Source organism: Panthera pardus, unplaced genomic scaffold, assembly GCF_024362965.1.
Source record: "Panthera pardus isolate Hobbes unplaced genomic scaffold, ASM2436296v1 HiC_scaffold_17, whole genome shotgun sequence".
Classification (NCBI taxonomy): domain Eukaryota; kingdom Metazoa; phylum Chordata; class Mammalia; order Carnivora; family Felidae; genus Panthera; species Panthera pardus.
Window position 1 is genome coordinate 38,576,869 of NW_026526732.1, and position 21,701 is coordinate 38,598,569.

At 38.5% G+C, this 21,701-nt stretch overlaps 1 protein-coding gene across 5 annotated transcripts in view; it reads right to left on the reverse strand.

Annotated features, from left to right (window-relative positions):
* The window catches only part of NCOA7 (nuclear receptor coactivator 7), a 154,486-nt gene that overhangs the window by 108,091 nt on the left and 24,694 nt on the right, over positions 1-21,701 (reverse strand). For 4 of the 5 annotated variants that reach the window (XM_053904523.1, XM_053904521.1, XM_019418269.2 and 1 more), the window contains exon 2: positions 20,748-20,860. The exons of the other annotated variant lie outside the window; for it this stretch is intronic. In XM_053904523.1, coding sequence (XP_053760498.1) covers positions 20,748-20,797 — 50 coding nt within the window. In that variant the 5' untranslated portion in view covers positions 20,798-20,860. The remainder of the gene's footprint in view (positions 1-20,747; positions 20,861-21,701) is intronic. 5 annotated transcript variants of the gene reach the window in all.

The window sequence follows — 21,701 nt, forward strand, 5'->3', positions numbered from 1 at the left end:
TTTTTTTCCCATTTCTTATTTTCCCTTCAATGAGGTTAAACTATGAGAATCACTTAATACTGTGACCTCATATGAGCAAATCGCCAGATTTCTAGAGCCAACAGTTTGACTCTATGGTAACACCGACTGGAGCAGAAACTTTATTTTGAAAAACATAAATGTTGCCTTAAACAGAATTTCCAGAATTGGAAAATAATTGGTAAGACACAAGAAAGAAAATTATTCCAAAGCTCCAGAGAGAACGGAAACCAGTAACAGAATTCTGGCAGGTGGGACACGTGGCGGGGAGAAAGAAGGATCGGGGTCATGCCGGGGTACAACAACGTGACGGCGTCCCACGGATGTCAGATCTGCCCCAGAGGCCGTGGAAAATAAGGGCACCTGAGAGATCCTAGCAGTCCCTCATAAGACCTGCCAAAGAACTTCCCACTCACAGTAGCACTTCCCCAGGAAGTAAACTTGGTGCTGAGTTTCACTATAAATTGACTGTGATTTAGAGCAGCCTACCCACCAAAGCTGATAAGAAGTTGTGAACTCTGAGCATCCTTGGTGTGTTGACCCTCATGGGCCATAAATGAGGGATCTTTACTGAGGAATGGAAAATGGGACCGGCCAGAGCCAGTCGTTTGTGGGCTTATGGAACTCATTCCTACTATCCAGGGTGCAAACTTCAGTCCTTAGGTAGCACAACCAAATAACTGGTGTGTGTGCGCTTGCCCGGGAAGTAATAAAATTAATTTAGTAATTATTTTGCTGATCCTTTTCATAGTTAAAAGAGTTAGGTATTAGGCAGCTCCTTGTTTGGGGGAATAAAAGCAACAAAAATTCACCCTGGTAGAATTAGGTTTAGCACAGAAATTAACAAAGTGGCAGAAAACATCCTAAGGATTATCAAAACCACCAGTCAAGAAAGAGTAACTGATCCAGTTATTGGTCAAGGGACTGAGCCCCAATAGAAGAAATATGAAAATGACTCTCTAGGACTTTGAAGTTCTAGGTGGAAATCTTATAGATTTGGGTCAACAATATTTTCCCCTCACCTTCCAGTTGAAGATTATGACTGTAAGTCAGAGGGAAGATATGGGAGTATACAACAGACAGTGAGAAAGAACGGACCCAAATGATAGGCTGCTCTTAAAGAATATGAGGACTTTCTCTCAGTGTCCCAGTCACATGAGAGACTCAAATGGGACATGAGTGTCCCATTTACATGGGTAAATCCCATGTATTTTCATGTGATCATGCATCCATACACAGTCTCCCCTCTGCGTGAAACTTCCCTCCTTCATTCTCTCTTCATGGCATCTGAAGACAGCACAATGTCACCTCTTTTATGATGATGCCCAAGCTCTTCTGGACAGTCACTTTCACTGCTCCATACTCTTAGCACTTGGCAGTCACCTTATCCGGTATTTATCCCATAGTTACTTCTTTTATAAGCATCCTGTTATTATACCAGACTGTATATTCCTACAAATATGTTTTTTTAAATGTTTTAATTTGCATATAGTTACACACAATGTGACATTAGTTTTAGGATTACAACACAGTGATTCAACTTCTCTATATGTTATGCTACCCTCCCCACCAGTGTAGCTGCCATCTGTCACCATACACGTTATTACAATATCATTGGCTATCTTTCCCAGCTGTGCCTTTTATTCCCATGACTTATTCACTTCATAACTGGAAGCCAGTATCTCCCACTCCTCTTCACTCATTTTGCCCTGCCCCTCACCGTCCTCCCTTCTGGCAACCAACCATAACCAACCATACAGATGTTCTCTGTATTTACAGGTCTGATTCTGCTTTTGGTTTGTTTATTCATTTGTTTTGTTTTTTAGATCCAACATACGGGTGAACCCACAAATGTCTGCTGAAGGAAAGGGCAGACAAGTATGATCTCGTGGGCAGATTCTAAAAGGAAAATGGTTCAAGGGTGATATGTTCTTCTAAAACAAATTCTGTCAACTCCATCACAAATGGGTCTGTTGAAGAGGCAAAGCAGAAAGCATCTCAAGAAATAAATGTGTCCCAATGAGCTCAAGTTTTCAGTGGGCACGTACAAAAGGTGGCAGAGAGGCACAAAATGCAACAAGCAAAAGCAACAAGCAAAAGACAGAAAACTGTAAGAACAATGGAAATCTGAAGCCCAGAATGAGCCGATGTTTGTAATCAGTGCAAAGGAAAAATTCACAAGGAAATTTTAGGGATGTTGAGAGAATGAGGCTGCAAGAAGCAATACAGCCATTGGCCATGGCACGCTGGATGAAGTCAACTTAGAAGAGAGAGAAAGTAGACCTAGTCCACTCCAATGCTGCAGCTCTATCAAAGAGACTAAGTGAAAAACTAAAAAGGATAAAGCATCACAGCTAAGAAAATGAAATCCTGGATGAAGTCTCTAGCCCTATAAGAAACAATTCCCTGAGTTGTGGAACCATTGCCAGTAATCTCTGAAGAATCATAGAGAAAGACTGGAATTGGGAAAAAAAATTCTGGTTTTCAAAAGAAAAAAAAAACATATTCTAGAAATAGTACACTGAGCAGCTTGATAACGACTCCCTGAAAAATAAACTGACAGATATTAGACAAATCTTCTGTGATTAATTGAAGATAAATTGTTGACTGCCGGGAACCACCATGGGTATACGAAAATGAGTGAAAACTAACATAATTCTTTTTTTTTTTTAACAGTATTGCTAGATTTGGCATGTCAATGGGCATGACACAAGGTACAGTATATCAAGATTTCACTAAGGCCCTTGAAAATGTCTGACACTACCTTATTAAAAGATGGAAACAGAGAATTCAGTTAAGTGAACTTATGCAAGTTGATTTATAGCAAGTTGAAAGACTTAAAGATAATTATTTAATCCACCAATGATACTAATGTGCCATAATGCACACAGCTTTCCAATTCAGCATTTTCATCAACCACTTGGATAAGGACACAGAAAGCATGCTGTTCAGGTTGTATATCTGATCCGAGATAGGAAGGACAGGAAATATGTTTGATGTAAAAAATCAGCCTTCAAAATTTCTGGAAAATTAGAATAATGGCTGGAAAACAAACAAGATAAAATTAAAACTCTAATTCACAAGGGAAAAAACTTTTTTCCCTCAGTGTGAATACAACTGTTGTCAACAAACTAATACAATATAATGCTATATTAACAAAAATAAAAGGATAACAAGTAATATTCCTATCAATGCATTAATCAGACCAAACCGAGGTAGTAAAGAATCAAAAACCTGTCTTAGATGGAGAGATTTAAAAACTTAGAATATTTAGCATGGAAAAGAGAAGGTTCAAGAAGAAAATGATGTTACCTTCAAACATATATAATGATAATATATAAAAAGAGGATTTTATTTATTCTGTGTGGATCCTAAGTAATTGACAATAAGTAGAATAAGTTGAAAAATAAATTTTAACTAAAAACTTGAAAACAAATTTCTACTAACAAAAACTTTTCAATCAAGAAATGAGTAGCCTTGGGAGTCCTTGGGACACCCCCATTGCTGGAAAAGTTCAAATCCAGGTTGGAAAAGGCCTATTTGTCAGATGCAGTGGAGATTCTGTCCTTGGCATGGTGGCCCCGATGACCTTAACCCTTCAGCAAAAAGATTTTATGCTTCTGAAATTAGAAATGATGCCCATATCAAGAAGATGAGTAGAAGAAAAATGACATGTCAGGCCAACATGAACTGACATTTACTAAAGAAAATGCTCTTTTCTTTCTAATCTCTCCATCACTTCTTCCAGGCTCCCCGGGCATTACCTAATGACTACATTACCTAGTTCCTCTACACCCCACACCCACTGCTAGAGAGGGACTAAAGTTCCTCATCTGATGTGCCTATAAAATTAAGTCATTGTGAAACACTGCACTCAAAAAAGGTCTTGGAGACTGCCGTTAGAATTCTGATTGCAGGAAAAGAAATTTAACAGCTGTTATCAGAGCTGTGCAGACATAACCACTCTGCTGCACAATGTTTACTTGAAAATGCAGGAAGATTTGCTAATGGCTTGCTTTCTGTGCAGAGAAGAGGATACTACAACAGGCAACTCCAGAACAGTAGCTGCTCTCATCAAACATACTGCGCATCAAGCTCCTATACAGATGTCATTTCCCACAGCATTAAGATTAGCATTCTTCATTTAAAATAGACATGAACGATTAATGCTCACCTATAACAGAAAAGTTATATTAAAACACCAGTATTTTTTTTTTTTTTTAATTTTAGAGAGAGAGAGAGAGAACATGCACGTGAGCAGGGAAGCAGGGCGGGGGGGGGGGGGGGAAGAGAGAGAATCTTTTTTTTTAACTTTTTTTTTTAACATTTATTTATTTTTGAGACAGAGAGAGACAGAGCATGAACGGGGAAGGTCAGAGAGAGGGAGACACAGAATCTGAAGCAGGCTCCGGGCTCTGAGCTGTCAGCACAGAGCCCGATGCGGGGCTCGAACTCACAAACCGTGAGATCATGACCTGAGCCGAAGTCGGCCGCTTAACTGACTGAGCCACCCAGGCGCCCCGTGAGAGAGAGAATCTTAAGCAGGCTCCATGTTCAGTGAGGAGCCTGATGCAGGGCTTGATCCCACAATCCCTGGGATCACGACCTGAGCTGATGTCAGGAGTTGGACACTTGACTGACTGGGCCACCCAGGTGCCCCAAAAGGCCAATATTTTATTTTTAAAGATTTTTTTTTTAAGTTTATTTGTTTACTTTAAGAGAGAGAGAGAGAGAGCATGAATGGGGTAGGGGCAGAGAGAGAGGGAGAGAAAATTCCAAGCAGGCTCTGAGCTGCCAGCACAGAGCACTGTGTGCTCGAATTCATGAACTGTGAAATCATGACCTGAGACGAGATCAAGAATAAGATGCTTAACCGACTGAGCCACCCAGGTGCCCCACTAAACACCAATCTTTTAAAACCCAGTCACTTATAGTTTCTTTTTTAAATTCATATCAATAAAGAAAAAGCCTTAAACACTGAGGAATTCTCCAACTACCCTTTGACATATATTACAAAAGAGGACACATTACTGTTAAAAAAATTATGACAAAATTTCTACAAACTTCTAAATGAATATACTACAATTGAAATTTTCTAATATGGAATAGAATTGTTCTAATTATTTTTATACTATTGGAAGGCAGTATAGAAGTAGTAGTTAATAAAGGCCTAAGAGTTAAACACAGAAGGAAGAAATCCTGACTCCATTACTTATTAGCTATGTAACTTGGGGAGTTACTAGAGCACTCTAAGCCTGTTCTCTTGCCTGTCAAATAGGAAAATACCACCATCCACCTCATGGGTTATTATGGCGATGAAGTGAGGTCATATTTGTAAACCTCCTGGCATAGAGTGAGGAATCAGCAAAGAAGAGGGTAGAACCACCAATATATACAAGTATAACTTTAAACATGTTATAGACCCTGGATGGACAGTGTATAGGCAACCTGGCCTGGCTCATCTCCTGCTTTATTGCTTTGTTAATGTCCTCATGACTTTACATAAGGGTCACACATCAAGCTGGCCTCTCTGAGGAATCCCCCCCTCCACCTCTGATGGACCATCCCCATTAACTGACAAAATGCTTTACTTCTCTTCCTCCTCCATCTTTATAAACTTGCTGTCCTTGACCTCCACATCTCCCTCTTGCCATGATCCTAATTTTTGGCTTCCTTTCCCAGCCAAGTTCCCAGAAGAATTGCCTAGAAGCTCTATGTCCATTCGCTTACTTCCCATTTATATTACACTGGCTTCCCTCACTACTGCACTGAAACTGTTTTCATTCAATCAGTGACGTCCAAGTAGCCAAACCTAATGGATACTTTTCAGTCCTCATCTCAATTTACCTCTCAACTCTCATGACCATTCTCTCTTTCTTGAAATGCTTGCTCTTTGCTCCTGGCTGCTGTAATTCCGTCTCTTTTGGATTTCATCCTACTAGACCACTAAATGTTGGAGTTCCTCAATTCTGTTCCCCATTCCTAAGTTCTGTTCTCTTTTCACGTTACATTCTTTCCCTATATGATCTCATCCATTCACCTGCTGGCTGGGCCCAAGAACTCCTCAATTTCTATCTCAGCCCAGACCACTCTGCTTTCATTCCAGGTACACATACCCAACTATACATTTACTGGTTCCACTTGGATGTCTCATAGGCATCTCAAAATTAACACATCCAAACTTAAATTCTTGAGATTCCCACTCAAAGTTGTTATTTTCCCAGTTTTCCCATTTTATTTAACGGCATCTCTATTCCTCTGGTTGCTTAATCCCAGTTCCCAAACTTGGCCAACAACCCCCCGCGTGACTTGCCCCACTTCTCCACCCTTTTTGTGCAATCCTCCCCTAAAGCACTCTGTTCCAGCCACACTGGCCTTGTTGCAGACCCAGGAATCTGCCATGCCTTCTCCCCACTTAAGGTTTTTGAATCTAAGTGTTTCCTGTACTTAAAACAGTCCCCTCCATTTGTTTTTCCCCAGCCCTTCTCTTAAACACACATTTCATCTGACAGATCCTGCCCATACCAAGATCAGCTCAAATATCATTATTCTCTAGAAGTCTTCCTTGAATATCACTCCTATCTAAAATGGATACTGCCCTTAAAATTCTTTGGAACATCCTGTTGTTTTCCCTCATGGCAAACTCTGAAATTTCTAATGACATATGCATTTATATTTCCATATTTAATGTCTATGTGAAAAGTAATCTCTGTAAGAACAAGCCCCACGTTTGTTATGTTCATTATGTTCACCACGCTACCCTCTGGGCTTAACTCGTGTAGGCACGTAAGGTCTTTCTGAATATAAGCCATGCACAAGTTTCTCCCCATAACACAGAATATATTTCAAACCCAAGGATAAACACTATATGACTTTAATAAAGTCTCACATTTGAGTAAGTCAAAGAACTGAGAGATATCTTAGGTATCTACTTGCATCAGATAATATAAAAACCAAAATGAGCACTTATTCAAACTTAGAAAAAGGTTTTTCTGTGCATTAAAAATAAACAGGAAGAAAGTCAAGATTATGTAGAATACGTTCATAACTCAATTAATTTTATAATATTAAGTTTTCAGTGACCTGTTAAGACAGCACAAATTGAGCTTAGATTAAATACGTGTGTTTATAACTAATTTTTATGTTTAAAAAAATCCATATATTCTTATAAAAGAAAAATAGTTATATGTTGACATATATATAGTATGTATATGCTACTTGTTTTTACTTTTAAAATACATTTACTCGGGGCGCCTGGGTGGCTCGGTCGGTTAAGCACCCGACTTCGGCTTAGGTCATGATCGCACGGTTTGTGAGTTCGAGCCCCGCGTCGGGCTCTGTGCTGACCACTCAGAGCCTGGAGCCTGTTTCAGATTCTGTGTCTCCCTCTCTCTCTGCCCCTCCCCTGTTCATGCTCTGTCTCTCTCTGTCTCAAAAATAAAAATAAACGTTAAAATTAAAAAATAAATAAATAAATAAATAAATAAATGGAAAGATATAATTAGGAAGTTGAAAATATTAAAAAAAAATAAATAAAAATAAAATACATTTACTCTTATAAAGGAAAAATGTTCTGAAATCCTGATAATATACATTCAGGACTGTGGTTAAAAAAATTAAATTTCTCTCATTATCGAGTAAAAATAGTTGATTTAGCAAAGTAAAAGGAAACATCCCCCACAACACACACTTAAAAAAAAAAATGATGGAGCCATTGAAATGGAGATGACTCAGTCCCCAGTGACCTCACCAGCATCTGTTTCAATTACCTCTGAAAATGAAATAACCAAATTACCATTTAGCTTTCTGCTGTGCTAACAAAATTAATCTGGAATATCAAAATTCATCTGCTTTAAATTATATATTATACAACTTCTAAACCAAAACCTCTTCTAGCTCTAAAGTGTGAAGAATATGCACCATGGATGTCATAATCGACAGTAACATAGTCCCAGAGACACAGGAAAAATTAATAAAATGATTAATGACTTAGCTCTAACCATCCTTGACAGTGAGTTAAATCATGCCACCTATTCAAAATTGGAATCAATTTTAAGTCTGTCCTACTTTGTATGATACATGTGTTCTTGAAAATACATATGCAAACTATATTTTAAATGCTGTAGAGTGATTCAGAAATATAACCAGTTTTTTGGTTTTTGTTTTGTTTGTAGTATAGAAAAGAATATCTAAAGCATGAATAACTCATCTGTAACTTAGGTGCTTCCTAAGTTCACATGATCATATTTTGGTCATCTAGTCTGTCAAGTATTCCATAAATACAAACTAATAAATACCATTTTAAAAGTCAGACATATCACAAGGGGCGCCTGGGTGGCTCAGTTGGTTAAGCGTCTGCCTTCAGCTCAGGTCATGATCTTATGGTTCATGAGTTCAAGCCCCACATCTGGCCCTGCACTGACAGTGCGGAGTTTGCTTGGGATTGCCCCTCCCCCTGCTCATGCTTTCTCTCTCTCTCTCTCTCTCTCTCTCAAAATAAACTTTAAAAATAAAATAATAGATGTAATCCATTTTCTTGTTCTTGTTCTTCTATATCTTCTTCATATGCTATGTTCACACCTAAACAATTTGTCTCACAACCAACAAGCTACATTTCTCATTTCAGTCCATGTTAGGCCCACCTCAAAGTCATCTTTGATTCTTTTTCCAAGTGAAATAAGGTACACCATTCTAGTAACGGAACCACCGAGGAAAGACCTCCTTTTTGCTCTCCACTAATTTCTGCTTCAACGGAAGCTAAATCCTGCCTTGCTTTGGGAGGAGACCTAGGGTTCTCCCAATCCGACTAACTCATCTTCCCTTTTTGTTTCAAGGACACTTGGATTCATCCTCAATGGTACTAACACACTGGTCTGCTTCATTTGCTGCTGGATCACACTGCAAACCGTGAACCATGTGTCTTGCTTGGTCTCTTCTGAAACTTGGCCTGTTACCCTTTTTGCTACCAATTTCATTTAAGTGTGGGAAAGAAAAAGCTAGAACAAGTAGACAGGGCTGCTACAAATTCACTGGTATATCACTTAATGAGTTAAAAAAATATAGGGCATCAACCATTTTGTTTATGCAAACTTTACTCGAACCAGTCAATGAAGGAAAAGGGAAGTAAAAACGCATAAACACATGACCCATGGCTTAAGCACCACACATCTTTACAACAAAAGGGCTCAAGCAAAGAGCATCTCAGCTTGTTAGGACCTCTAACTATGCATCTAGAGAGGAAATAATAGGGGACTTCTTGCCACATCCCCAAAAATAGAAAGGTCAGGAGATTGGTGGCATTTTTGTTGGTACGTAGAGATTTTCAAAGTTCCCTTGAAAGACCAGAGATTCCCTACTTTGTTCCAAAGTTCCTAAAAACAATTTTGCATTGAAAATCCCCAAAAATAATAGTTTAGGGCATCTGGGTGGCTCAGTCGGTTGAGCGCTTGACTCTTGGTTTCGGCTTAGGTTATGATCTCACAGTTCGTTGAGATTGAGTCCTATGTCAGGCTCTGTGCTGAGAGCACTGAGCCTGCTTGGGATTCTCTCTCCTCTCTGCTCCTCCCCCACTTGCTCTCCCTCTCTCTCAAAATAAATAAATAGACTTGAAACAAAAAGAAAAAAGAAAATCCCACTTTAGTACTTTAATATATTTAATCTTTAAATCAGTCTCACTTATCCTCCCATGGATAACTGATAAAATTCTATAAATTCAATTCAAGATAGTTTAATGAAGAATATGGTATAATGATTATAGGTATGGGCTGTGAGGTCTAGCACAACAGGGTTGAGTCCTGGATCCTATGTGACCTGGGTCCTATGTGACTGTGGGCAAATTCCACAACATCTATAATAAAGCTTAGCAACTTTATCTGTGATTAGAATAACAGGACCTACCTCATGGAGTAATCAGAAGATTACATGAATACACAAATGTGTCTCTGTTACACAGTTCAACAAATGCTAGCTACCATTCACAGTGAATGACTGTTAGATGCAGGGCATAAAGCTAGACCTTGTCAGGAATATAAAAATGAAAAAGAACGGACAAAAACAACAAATAAAGTAGAGAAGATGACAGCGTTATGGGTACATTCAAAGACAGACTGTACGAAGAACGTCAAGAGAAGGCATTAGGAGGCCTATCAATGCCCTCTGAGTCCAGCGGCAGGGGAGGGCACATCTACGTGCATGTGTGTGTGTGTGTGTGTGTGTGTGTGTGTGTGTGTGTGTGTAGGGGTTAAGAATTAAATGAAACAGGAAAAGCGTCAAGGAGACAGTGTCACAATTACAGATGGGTTTGTTGTCACTGCATATAGGGAGAAGATGGTGATAGCAAAGTTTATTACACAAATGTGTAAGACATGTACAGAAAATCAAAGTAGGACATAAAGACAGAAAGGTAGGAATGAGCCATATGGTCTCGAATTTGAGAGACGAATTTGAGATTCAGAAGTGACACATCTGAACTGTGTCTCAGGAAGACTAATCTGGGAAGATGTGTGGGAAGATACGTACTTAGCATCTGATTTATGAGGGTAGAAGGGGTGACTGCTGGAATTTTCAGATACGAGTTTCAGGGGAAAAGAAAGAAAAATTCCTACTAAAATAACCGACAACTGGAGTCCACGCATGAGCTAGGAAGCTCCAGAGCGGCGAGCAAAAAGCATTTTCTGGTTCAGAACTCAATTTTCGCACACTGAAGAGTCACTGTACCAGCAATAATGAAAGTTTTCAAAGGCTTGTGCCAAACTGTCTCAAGCTGAGACAGTGCCAAATTTCAGACAAATTCAGAAATTAGTTCAGTTGAAGTCTTCCCCAACTGTCAGCAACATTAAAAAATGAGGCGGACAGCTTAAATCATTTACTTTTTCGAGGACTTTGGTCTTATCTGTGTCTAGAGTCTTGGGTCTTTCACTGAAGGCTGTAGCCACAGCATATTTATGGACAAGTTTCAAGGGACATATAAACTCCCTGAAAATTTAAGCCTGTGTATTTATTCTTTCTTTTTCTCATTTATTCCTATATTCCTCATTAAGACAGCATGCTCTGATGTTATTAGGTCTTATTTTTCACTGGAACTTGTTCTAAAGACTTTATATATGTATTTTAATTCAGTAGGTCCTCCAACAATATCATGAGGTAGGTACTACTGTTATTATTCTCATTTTAGAGAAAAATATACCCAAGGCCCCACAGCCAGTAAATAGTTCTACAGAGGAGAAACCTACCGGAGGCCCACAAACAAAAGTTCCCCAGGCTTCATAATCAAAATAGTTCCATTTGGTGGTTTTGTTAGGTTACAGCTTCACTGGGTCTCACTCCAGAATCTAGGACAATCCAGATTAGCCTGAGATTTCAAGGAAGAGGACACATGCTTTTTTGTCACTGATCCTTGAAATTAGTTTTATAGGGAGCCATTACACTGCACTGGGGGGAAATATATTTATATAACAGGTACTTTATGTACAGCTGTCTTTAAATAATTAGCTAATATGTATTAGATCAACAATTTTCAAAGAAATTTGTTGTTCAAAGAGGAAAAATAACCTCACTCTCAGGATACTAACCTCCAAAGACTCTTCTAAAACAATGAGTTCTTTTGATCCCACAGATCTTTTGGCCCACAATAAAAAATAATTGTAAACTGTGATTCAAGATATATGTATACTTGTATATATTTAAAACAAAATTTTCATAAAATATTATTGATTCTGACTACCTACAATGCACTCTGATATTTTATATTCAGTCTAGCATTAGTCCAGACTAATCTATTCTCTTCCATTCCATTAAAAAAAAAATGCTGGTTCTCATCCACTAAACTGATTTCAGGATGCCCCGATGGGTTGTAACCTACAGCCTGAAAAGCAGTATACTACATGGAATTAAATCAAGTAACTGCCTATTCCTTAAAAACAAAGCAAAAAAGCATGACTCTATCTGTTAATGTCTAAATGTTCATAAGCCTTTTCTTTAATCTGTAGAAAAAAGTTAATGATTTCCTAAAAACATCAGCAGCTCAAACTTGACCATGGATATTTTTCCCATTAATGAATGACAAGCAATATGTAAATGTTCTCTTAAGAGCTGCTTGATCTGAACTCAATCAAAATAATAGGAAACATAAGCCTTAAACAACATTACAGCTCATTCAAGAGTTTAATTGGTAATTAGTAATATTTTCAAATAAAGCACAAGCTGCTCTTTTATGCAAAATGTTTAAAAATATTCTTAATCTCTAAGATTAATAAAATTGCTGAATACAAAAAAATCTATAGTAATAAAAATTAAGGCTCACAAACCACTTAGGTTCTACATTCAAAAAGCCGTTTTAAATATTCTCAGTCTTTCAGTTGGTCAAAAAAGACTTAACAAACTTGCTACATGCCAACCACTATTTATTTAACAATGTAACATGGAAGGAGCACTGACCTATAGCAGAGTCCCACCCTTCCAGATGGCTCATTTGGGGGGAGACTGAGTGCAAACACATAAACAAGAGCTATGGATATCACACACGGAAAGTGTTCCTGGGCAGTGCTGTGGATCACTACAGGCACTAATGGCAACAGCCATCTTGGATGGTTCTTAGAAACTGAAATCAAATATGGTTTCCAGTAAAACCAACTAAAACACTTCCAAACCCATGTACAATTTTCCCTACTTACCACATTATGATGCTACTAACATGTTCTAATCCCCCTCTCAAAGTACAAATTAATGCTTAAGGCAATGTAAACTGAGAAATATGGAATAAAGAAAAACAATCAGTGATACAGACAAAGTAGACTGGGATTCAGGGCTCAGATCGTCGATTTAAAGGCTAAGTGATTTGAGGCAAGGTATTTAACCTCCCAAACAACAGATCCATCATCTGCATTTATATCTACTCATATGATCATTGTGAAGATAAAGTGAGAGAATGCACATGAAGGTACTTTGTAAAGTGCCAAAAAATGTTATTATTATCAACTTTTATTAGATCACTAGACAGAGAGAAACTGAGAGAATAAAATATTAACCAAATATGAAGCCAGTACAGAGTTAACACTTACCAACACTTAAAACAGTTCTATTTGCTTTTCATGTACCAACTCAATTAAAACCTGCATTATGACTGAATATCTGAATCCAACTACTGGTAATAAGAAAGTTTCTCCACAAATCTTGGACACACTAAGGTTCTACTCTAACGGTCCTTGGCCAGCAGGAAAAAACAATCTACAGACTGTTAATTAAAGGAAGGGCAAGAGTTCACATCACACCACTCCACCCATGTGGTATATTCATTCTTAGCACAGGCATACCACAAAGTGGCAGCTCTTTCCTCGAGTTCAAAGACAGCCTTTGTGGGGCTAGAGAGGGGGAGCCCTCTCTGTATCCTCAGCAATGCTGCACATCAACCAACCAGACCCATCCAGTTGACACCTACCACTGGATCTTAGACTCTACTTGCCCAAAAGGGCATTCTGGGTTTTTCTGTCCAAATGTATTTCTGCATTCATTTCTATCATAGGCAACTACTCTTTTCAGATAAGAGCAAACCTAGCGAGTAACGTGGATATCTGCAATGTAAAACCCTGACTTACATGGGTGGGATATCCAGACTACATGTTTCCTACTGCCCTAGTTGGTTAATACTCTGATGTTAAACTTGACAAGATGTAGTATGGAATGTCCTCAAGCCATAAACAAGTTTTGTTTTGTTTTTTTAAAGGTCATTTGGGGGAGCGTGGGTGGCTCAGTCATTCGAGTGTTCAACTCTTGATTTTGGCTCAGGTCACGATCTTGCGGTTCTTCAGACTGAGCCTTGTGTCGGGTTCCTCACTAACAATACAGAGCCCTCTGGAGATTCTCTCTCTCTCAAAATAAATAAACACAAACTTCTTAAAACGTTTTTAAAAAGGTCACTTAGAACTTAGGATGTACTTCTGCACATTAATTCACAATGCTGTGAACCGACCTGTGTTCTACAGGGCCCGACGTACCACTAAGTTGCCACACTGCCAAGGGCAGTATTGCAGAGCGTAAGGTGTGGTTGAAGAAGGACAGAGCTGGGCTCCAATCCTGCCTCACCTGCCTGTTGTATAATCTCACTAAAATTTATTCAACTTCTCTGAGTCTAAATTTCCATAGCAGGCAAATCATATTTGGATATGAAAATTATGTATCAGAGGCTTGGTGTGAAGGGAACATGGACCAGTTTTCCCAATCTTTTTCACAGGAAAGCATGCACAGAAGAGGACAGTACTCACACTGCACCCTGGAGTAAGATGCTACTCATGGCGAAAGGTGACCAGCCTATGTGGTCCTGCATAGCCGGCCACTCTAAAGGCTGAGGGGTTGGTGTCTGTGGCACGTACGCCTGAGACATAAGAGTGTGTCAAACCCAAGTGGTGAGGCTCTGATTACCAGTAAATATACATAAAGTGGTCTGCTGTGAGCCCAGCAGATCACTGACAATTTCCCCTCATAGGCTTGGGCTCCTACTCTGAAATAAAGAGAGTGCCCTAGAATTCTCAAAGCCCTTTGGACTATGTAATTCCACTTTATACCATTCCAGAACCTGGCTGTGCTGAGAACAACGTACGTTTGTGTGATTCCACTGTGGACCGTTATGATTCCTCCTGCCTCCCCAATTTGAACAACAAGAGCAGCTCATGGGATGAGTGGGGTATCAAGAAGAGGATTTCCGGGTGAAGATGGAGGTGCAGGTAAGCACAGAAGCTAGAGTCAGAGGTGACTGAGTACGCACTGTGCCCAGCATTCTGCATATGTTACTTTAATCTTCACAGCTATCTTGGTTTGGTTTTGTTTGGAAGAAGGAGCCACACAACGTATTATGCATATTTAATAAGAAGACTATCCAGTGGGTTCCAATATCAGACTCCAAATCCTCCTCCCTAGAAGAAGGGGTCAAACCTCAATCAGTGTAGACAAGGACCAGACCTGATTCAACTGTGGTCCTCCTCCTTTGGACTTCATCTCCTTGGTTCAGGCTGGGAAGTTTCCTTCTATCACAGCCATTTTGTTAGTGGATTATTATTAGCCACACTTAACAACAAGAAATGCAGGGTGAAATTTAGAAAACTTGGCCAAGGTTATTTACTAGACTGGTTTTCAAACACTAGGTGTTCTGCTGATGGGTCAGAGGTTCAAGGATGAAGAACCACCAGGGTAGAGGTTGGGGATGGAAGCCAGGGGTGTCAGAGGAGTGGGGGTCGGAGCTCGCTCGGCATCCTGCACCCTTCAGGGTTTGGGGTGGGAGAGTGAGGCAGAAAGAAGAGTGTCATTCCCCTCCGTGCTTCACACCACTGGCTCTGAAGGTGGTGGGTTAGAAGACAGCAAGTGGCAGCAGGATCTCTGCCTCTCCTGAGAAGCAGGAAAGAGTGGGAAGAGGCCAGCAAGTCTAGGGAAGAGGGACTTGTATGAACAAGACAGAGTCTACTGGTCTCTACTGCTCAGTGCCTATTCACAAGGCCTGTCAGACCTTATCAGAGGGGAAAAGTAAATGTACAAAATACCACTTCGGGTTAACTGAAAATAGATTGTTGATATCCTAAATTAACCCTCAATCCTGAAAGCTAGGTTTTTAAAAAGTGTTCAAACACACAAAGAACATAAAAGGACCTGCACAAAAATCAATAAATGGGTTCTAAATTCTGCAAAAGCTAACTAATGTCAAAGACAATGTGGAAGAGTTCTGTGTGGCACTATTGAAGAAAATACCTACATTCTAACTCGAAGGGGAAGGGAGAACAGAGGCCACAGTGAATAATGATGACTCCACATAACACAGGGAGTATAATTTGCTTTAGTAATTCATTTGCTTTCAAGATATGTCATGTATCAAGGAATTAATACACACAAATATAATATACCAATTTTGTATACACAAATTCTTTGCAGAAGCATGGGGAAAGGTCTCATGAATCATTCGATCTGGAATAGACAACTGGTATAAAACACCACCAAAGATCTGAAAACTAGGTGGGTCCAGGCCAGGAGATCCTGAAAACTCCTTGGTACTCATCCAGAATAAATCTACCTACTAGTGATGCTAATTCACCCTTCCATTTAGAGTTAAATAGGCACATTTCAAGATAAATTATAAAAAAGGAAGTAATGGGTGATCCTCAAATCACTAATTTCAGTCTAAAATTATTAAAATATGGTCTGTTAAACTTAACTTTGTTTGATGCTAAATTCAGAGAGAGGGAGAGGTACATCAACAAAGGAGGTAGAGTAAGGATTATTTACCAAACACAACCATACAACGTTTATGAAATGATATGGTTAAATAGTACACCAAGAAAACAGAAAACAGAGGCTATTTAATTACATGGAAGGGAAAAGGGATGAGGGAGGGGAACAGAGTGTAACATTTAAAATTTAAAATTTTTAGGGTTTCAGAAACATATTATGGTAATAGGTAGAAATAAGGACAAATCTTCCTTTTGATATACTCTGCACACTAGTAGAGATTTGTGTAAGGTAGTGTGAGTTCATCAATTCAGCCTTACCCTTGGTCTGACTTTACAGTCTGCTGTAGAAATCTTGCCTGGACTGCCCATAGGCACACCGCTCCAGAGAAATCAGCCCTATGTTGTCAGAAACTGACTTTCAAGTGGGTCCTATTGGGAATTCCACATTATGGCAATTCCATAGTTCAGTCAGAAAGCATTTGAAAAGATTTATAACTTTGGTTGGCTCTTTTCTGATAATGGAGGGCTATTTGGTTTGCCTTTTGCCTTTAAGAGCTTGACCATTTTTGGCCACCAAAGCATTGTAACAACTAAACTACAGTTTGTTTGTTCTCTCTCTCATTTCCCAGTAACTAATCATGTTAATGTGCTGTTAGAATAGCATCCCTGACTTTTTGTTCTTGGCCTGTTATCCTTACGCTCTGAAGGTCATACTTAATTTTTGGCTATGTTTTCCTTTTCATTGTTAGAATACTTCTCACAAGAGGTCAAGGCAAGCATGACAATTAAATTTTACATTTTTGAGCTGAAAAAACTGTGCTGTTCTTCCAGAAGGGTTTCATCTTGCATTGTAATGAGAGGTGGTTAACATTGAGCAGATTGCTTGTGAGCCACTAGTTACCCTCATCGTTGGAATCAGTTTAGATTTAAACTTAGAAGTCACTACAGCTTTGAAATCACTACATAGGGTATCCATAGGCAGAAAAATAAAAAAATAACTTTGAATCAAACTCATATCCCATATAAAAATTAATTCAAAATGGATGGCTGAGGGGATGCCTGGGTGGCTCAGTCGATTAACTGTCAGACTCTTGATTTCGGCTCAAGTCATGATCTCACGGTTCATCAGTTCAAGTCCCACACTGGGCTCTGCACTGAGAGTGGGAAGCCTGCTTGGGATTCTCTGCCTCCTCTCTCTCTGCTCCCTCCCTGCTTTTTCTCTCTCTCAAAAATAAATAAGTTTTAAAAAATGGATGACCAACAAATATAAAACATAACAGTATAAAACTTTAAGAAAAAAAAGACAAAAGAAAATCTTCAGGACCTATGACTAGGTAAAGAATTAGACTTGATACCAAAAGCTGAATCCATAAAAGGAAACACTAATAAATTGAATCGCATCAAAAGTAAAAACTGATGCTCTCCAACAGAGGCTGCTAAGATGAAAACAAAAGCTATAGACTGGGAGAAAATACCTATAAACCATCCGTCAAAGGACTAGTATTTAGAATGCATAAAGAACTCTCAAAACTTAATAAGAAAACAGGCAAAAGAAAAGAAAAGACATTGCACTGATGATAGATAGATAACTAATAAGCACACAAAAAGATGTTCAGATTCTTCAGTCACTAAAGAAATGCAAATTAAACCAGGAGATACCACTACACATCTATCAGAATGGTTAAAATAAGAAAGAGTGACAATACCAAATGCTGATGAGGCTGTGGAGAAACTGGGTCATTTACGCAATGCTGATGGGAAGGCAGGTAAAGTGGTACAGACACTCTGGAAAAGAGTATATGGCAGTTTCTTACAAAATTAAATATGCACGTCACATCTGACCCAGCAATTCCACTCTTGGGCATTTATCCCAGAAAAATTAAAACCTGTATTTACACAAAAACTTGCACACAAATTATCTCAGCAGCTTTAGTTGTAATAGCTCCAAACTGGAAATAAACCAAATGTCCTTCAGTGGGTGAATAGTCAGAAAATTATGAGATATGCATACCATGGAATACTACTCAGCAATAAAAACAAACATTATTGATACATGCAACATCTTGGACAGACCTCAAGTCTGAAAGTCTGTGTACCCCCAAAATGTGTATGTTCAAACCTAATGCCAAACGTGATGGTGTTAGGAGGTGGAGCCTTTTGGGGGTGATTAAGTCATGAGGATAGAGCCTTCACAGATGGGATTAGTGCCCTTATAAAAGAGGTATGAGAAGGCTCCTTGCTCCATCTGCCATGTGAGGTTAGAGCAAGAAGATGGCCTTGTATGAACCATAGAGAGGGCTCTCACCAGACGTAGAACCTGGAACCCTGGTCTTAGACTTCCAACCACCAGAACTCTGAGAAATAAATTTCTGTTACTTGTAAGTCACCCAGTCTGTGCTGCTTTGTTATAGCAGTCTTAATGGGGTATAAAACATAAGAATTGCACTAAGCGAAAAAAAATCTAATCTCAAAACGTTACATATTATGATTCCATTTATATAATATTTTCAAAACAACAAATTACAGCAACTGAGGACAGATCAGTGGTTGTCAGGGGTAGCAAGTATAGGGAAGGAAGTGAATACAGCTACAGAACGGTAGCACATGAGATCTTTTTGATCAGTATCTTCATCGTTGATGTGGCCACAGAAATCTATACATATGATGAAATTACATGAACTAAATACATACAAATACACAAATGAATGCTTGTAAACCTGGTGACATCTGAATAAAGTTGGTGGAGTGCATCAATGTCAATTTCCTAGTTGTGATACCATAGGATAGTTACATAAAGTGTTACCATTGTAGAAACTGGATAAAGCGCACAGGATATCTCTCTGTAGTATAGCCTACAACTATATGTGAATCTACAATTATCTCAAAATAACACATTTTTTAAAATTGCTATATAGTTCTTATTTATTCTAAGTGCCCTCTTTTTAATGTTTCACTCATTAGATGCCTGATTTCTTCCTTCCCCTATCTTGCTACTCTCTGTAGTCTTAATAGTGGAAAACATTTCACTGCAATTAGTCATTTAACTCTTGCCTTCCCAAAACTCTTATTCATACTTTACTATTACTAACTGGAGCACACCTTTTGGGAACAATGCTATACTTGAATAGTAACTCTTCAATGCATGAAATGGTCAAAATACTTTCCGAATCTTGGTTACTCCATTGGTAAAATAGGGGGAAACCTAGGTTAGGTTTCCTGTGAAGAAAAACAAAATAGTAAGTAAAGTACTTTGCACATAGTAGTTCCTTAAATGTTCATCGCCTTTATTTTCCTATTAACAATCTAAAACCTAGCTTAGGGGTGCCTGGCTGGCTCAGTCGATAGAGTATGTGACCCTCGATTCCAGGGTTGTGAGTTCGAGGCCCTTTCTTAAAATAAGTAAGTAAGTAAGTAAGTAAGTAAATAAATAAATAAATAAAGTAAAACCTAGCTTAATTTCTGGGTTAAAAACCTAACAAAAAACTGTTTTTCAGTTTCCAAGGCTTACATTTGGAAAACGTGAAATGCCTCTTTAACAAGCACAGACAGAGGATGTGGTGAGGCTGAATTCAGTTCTTAAAAAATATTTCAACTTAGGAGACCATAATGATAGTTAAAAAAATTGTTTTATATTTATTTATTTTTGAGAGAGAGAGACAGAGCGTGAGCAGGGGAGGGGCAGAGAGAGAGGGAGACACAGAATCTGAAGCAGGCTCCCAGCTCTGAGCTGTCAGCACAGAGCATGATGCGGGGCTCAAACCCACAAACGGCGAGATCATGACCTGAGCCCAAGTCAGACACTTAACCAACTGAGCTACCCAGATGTCCTAACCATAATGATAATTTTAAACCTATGTGTTCTCACTTTGAGTGAGACTCACTTTGAAAACATTCTTTCTGTCAAAATGGTGTTTTAGCGTATCATTCATTTTATTATGAAGAGTAGCTGCCCAATATATGGTTAAATCTATAAAGAGTAACCGATCATAAAAACCAGATTATATCTATTCACAAACAAACAACTGTATGTTAGATGAATTCAGCTTTAATAATGACACAAACTCCAATGGTGGAAATGCATCCATTCCATCTACCCACAAAAATACTTTTTAGTAACAGAATCCTAACAAGGCAATAAGCTTTCAAGATGTCATAGATTTTCAGTTACTAAACCAATCAAGCTACCAAGCAGCAGGAACTAAGCATTTAGGATCTAAAATTCAATATAGGATGCTAAATGTGGGGATTCTGAGCAATGTGCAGCTCAGTGCATAATGACAGTTAGATTCTCTGAGCAACAGTGGCCTGAGAGAACTGTCAAAGGCAGAAAGACAAGAACCAAATGTTACTCCTCTACTGTAAGCAAGTAAAAGGATGACACAAAGCATATTTAACTTCTATTAGCTGCCTGCTTTGTTTATGAACACTTACAAAACACAGAATGCCAAGTCATACTTGAGGACAAAGTCTTCTCTCAAACATTTTCTTAAAGTACTGATAATTTTGCAAAGCAATGCTTACCGAGCAAAATAACTTTGTTTTCGTTCCTTCTTCTCTTCCTTGGTATCCATAATATACAATCAAAATGCAAAGTATTTGGAAAAGTCCTTCTTTTTAATCAGCGAGTCATAACCCTACAATAAAAAAAAAAAACAAAGTGACTATAAATCAAGAAGTTTGTAATAGCCAGTATGAAGAAGAAAGCAGAGTGAAGATACATGGCCCCACCACAAACAGAAGATAAACTTTAAGCTATAAAATGCAGTCATGTTAGTAATACACGAAATGCAAATACTCATGGAGGGTAATAAAAACCCACAATTAGAATGGAGGTGTTAAACTAACATAAAAGGTAGATAGGAAAATAAACTGAAGTATTTTCCTCATAATCAACAATTATTTCAAAATGTGCTAAAAGGAAAACCACTGATTTTTGAAGATTTTAGGCTGCCTCTGCAGAATCTAATTATTTTTTTTTAATTTACAAACTCATAATCATTTTTTACAAGTAATTAATAATGAATATGTCTCATACATAATTTTGAAAAATGGATCACTTAGGTGTTTTACAAGAATGTTCTTTCTTTAAAAATAACATCAGTGTTCCATTTTATTTTCGGAAACATGCCAGTGACTACATCCCACTTGAGCAAATGTGGAAATGAAAATACAAAGCCTCAGGAAGTTATTCTTCAAAATGGCTTTAAATGCCTGCTCTGCCTCTCCCTCTCCCTACCCTGCTATCCTCACCTATGCTTCCCAGGAGCGGCTTAAACCTATAATAAAAGGTTGTCTCCAGATCAATCTTCCTTAAACACCACTTTCATCATGCCACTCCCCTGCTCAAAATTTCCAATGTCTACTTACTGCCTGATTCACAAACCTAAATGTTCTGCAAAGCATTAACATTTCCTAAAATCTGTCCCCTCATCCTAAGGGGTATCAAAGTTAAAGCAAAGAATGTTCATCGATCAA